General features: G+C 35.3%; 1 protein-coding gene across 1 annotated transcript; it reads left to right on the top strand.

Annotated features, from left to right (window-relative positions):
- Nucleotides 1–1,038: 1,038 nt before the first annotated feature.
- Nucleotides 1,039–2,358, top strand: LOC104085720 (small ribosomal subunit protein eS30z/eS30y/eS30x). The gene is made up of 3 exons (XM_009589829.4): nucleotides 1,039–1,207; nucleotides 1,307–1,444; nucleotides 2,151–2,358. The coding sequence occupies exons 1-3, from the start codon at nucleotides 1,204–1,206 to the stop codon at nucleotides 2,195–2,197; spliced, it is 189 nt and encodes a 62-aa protein (XP_009588124.1). The 5' UTR covers nucleotides 1,039–1,203; the 3' UTR covers nucleotides 2,198–2,358.
- The last annotated feature ends 438 nt before the right edge of the window (nucleotides 2,359–2,796 follow it).

Below are 2,796 nucleotides of genomic sequence, written 5' to 3' on the forward strand. Positions count from 1 at the left end.
GATTCAAGACTCTCTGGAGCTCTTCTTTGCTTCAAAAACGATGTTCTCTTCTCTTCAAAGTCGAGATGGGGGATAAGGAGATAAAAGAAAGCTTTTATACCCTCTCGAAAATAAGCAATTGACAAAAGAAACCCTAAAATTTTCGTCCCAGCAATTATGCTCCGCACGACGCCTGTGTGGCATGTGAACTGATTCAGCAAATAATTTCAGCTAGCGTGATACTCTCATTTTGTATCCAAACTGAGTTGTTTTTGACTTGGATTCCAAGCAAAAATTGAAATCTTCCATTCCTCCAATTTTCAGCCCAACACTTATGTTTTGCCTTAATTCATCCTTTCACTTCCTAATGCAAAAAATAGCTCAATTAGCCATAATCTTTGTGAGTTTTGCATATAAATCACCAGAAGGACTATAAAAATAAAGTGAAAACACTATCAAAATATTGTCAAAATAGCCAAACATCATATACTTATTTGTTTTCAATATTAGGTCAGGCTCCGTGACACATACAATATTACTCCCTATATTTCAATTTAGATGACACACTTTTCTTATTATTCCATTCCAAAAAGAATGACACATTTCTGTAATTAGAAATAATTCAACTTTAAACTCTTCATTTTACCTATTTTACCCTTAATGAGAAGCTTTTATATCCACATAAATGTCATGGCCCAACAAAGCTTTTACCCCTTAAGCTTTTAAGGGCATAAATTTCAAAAGTCTTCTTTTTTTTAAAACTCCGTACCGAGTTAAACTATCTCATTTAAATTGAAACGGACGGAGTAACTTTCTTAAAGTATTCCAATTGAAGTCCCAAACAATCACAATAAGGTATTTGCGCACTTCTTAGTGGAACATGATTTCTTTTATTGAGTTAGCTAAATAAGATTAACATTCATTATTTTCAGGAACTTACACTTTTTTCTCTAATTTTTATTGTATAACTCAAGTGCAATAATTTAATAATATTTATATAATTTTTTAAAAATGGGCCTACTACCCAGTCTTTTCTCCCAATTGCCCAAATTTCTTCTTGTAAGGCCCAAATATTTTCTCCCAAAGGCCAGTATACTTGCAGTCCATAACTACCCAAAAAGTTCGCCCTTCACCCACAAAAAAAAACCCTAACCCTAAGAGTCCTGACTGGAACAGCTCCAGACGCTCCTAACTTCTCCGGCGAACGGCGACTCAGATATCACCATGGGTAAGCTTGAAAGCATTTGATCAGAACTTGCCCTCATAATCGTTTTATTGTTGTTACTGATGAATAGAAGTTAATTTGCTGTTTGGTTTGCAAATGCAGGGAAAGTTCACGGATCACTTGCTCGTGCTGGTAAAGTGAGGGGGCAAACTCCAAAGGTTGCCAAACAGGACAAGAAGAAGAAACCCCGCGGCCGTGCTCACAAGAGGATGCAATACAACCGCAGATTCGTCACAGCAGGTATCCCCTTTTCTCCTTTCATTCCCATTCACTTAATCCTAATAGTGACAGTGAGATACAAATATGTATATATTTGCTTATTAAAATTTTGTTCCAACTATAGTTATATGATTTATGCACCCACTGCCCAAATACATGACCCAGGGACAGCCCACAGATTTGCTCAATCAGAGAATATAATTTACATTTGGCATAATAAATGCTATATTGGCTAAGCATCCACAAATATGTACTGTGTAAGATTAAATTGTGTGTGTATAACTGACTGTTAGACTGCTGTAGATATACAGAATCGTGTGCAAAGCCATGTCTCTGTGTGTATGTATGTGATACTGATATTATGTGTGTATATTAATGTTGTTTGAAAAGCTCACCGTCTTTAGAATGCCTGTATTTGTTTAGTTTTTCTTAGCATAGTTCTTCCTAATTAATAAGTATTTTAGATGAACTTTATGGTTGTGAAATATACTTTGAGGTTGTCAAACTCATTTTGTGGTTGTGTGGGACCATTAGCTTTATATGAACATATTTTAGCATTTTAGTTTTATCTCCTCAGTTATATGAATATATGAAGATGGAAAGGCTTTGTTAGTTCAAATACGTTAAATCTGATCTTTGTGTCATGATTTTGATGTGCTAAGGAACTATTGAAGTTTCTTTTTGCCACACTGATTTACTACTTACAGAATGGTGCCAATGTTTGCAGTTGTTGGTTTCGGGAAGAAGAGGGGCCCGAACTCATCCGAGAAGTAAATGAAGAAATGACTTTATTTTTAGGTGAAGTTGCTGAAGTTCAATGAGTTGTATTTGCATTCTGTTACTTCTGAGAATACTCCAGACAATACAATGTTAGCACTATTATACAATTGGTTTCCGTAGTTTGAATGAAATGGGATTAACAAGAATTCAAATGAGTTTCTGCTTGGTCTTTTAATCTACTTATTGTTAGCCACATGTTATTCATATGTTCATCCAAGGGGCGGCACACTTCTCATTTTCGAGATGAATGCCACTATGTTACAGTGTTATGAAATTCAACATAGAGGAGAAGTTTGTGTTTCAGAAAAGATCTCTTGTGCTGACCGTAATCTTAGTGCTCTTGTATGGATTGCAGCTCCTTAAATCTCTATTTAGTGATATCTTCTTTTAAAGGCAATGATTGTTTTTGTTCTGTCTAGACATTTGGTTTACAATGTCAGATTTAGAATTTCTCCCGACTCTGCTTGAGGCATTCAGCTTTTAATATATGCACTTTGTGCTGTTTGCTTGTTGATTGTAAGAATGGGTGTGAAAAAATAGTGCTAATCTGCTCTCAACAGTGAGATAAAATTTTGTTTAGTCCAAGATTTCGC

Source organism: Nicotiana tomentosiformis, chromosome 5 (assembly GCF_000390325.3).
Source record: "Nicotiana tomentosiformis chromosome 5, ASM39032v3, whole genome shotgun sequence".
In the NCBI taxonomy this organism is placed as follows: Eukaryota; Viridiplantae; Streptophyta; class Magnoliopsida; order Solanales; family Solanaceae; genus Nicotiana; species Nicotiana tomentosiformis.

Coding starts and splice junctions, on each gene's coding strand:
- LOC104085720 (XM_009589829.4), top strand. Junction 1,445..2,150: donor CCGCAGATTCGTCACAGCAG/GTATCCCCTTTT, acceptor CAATGTTTGCAG/TTGTTGGTTTCGGGAAGAAG.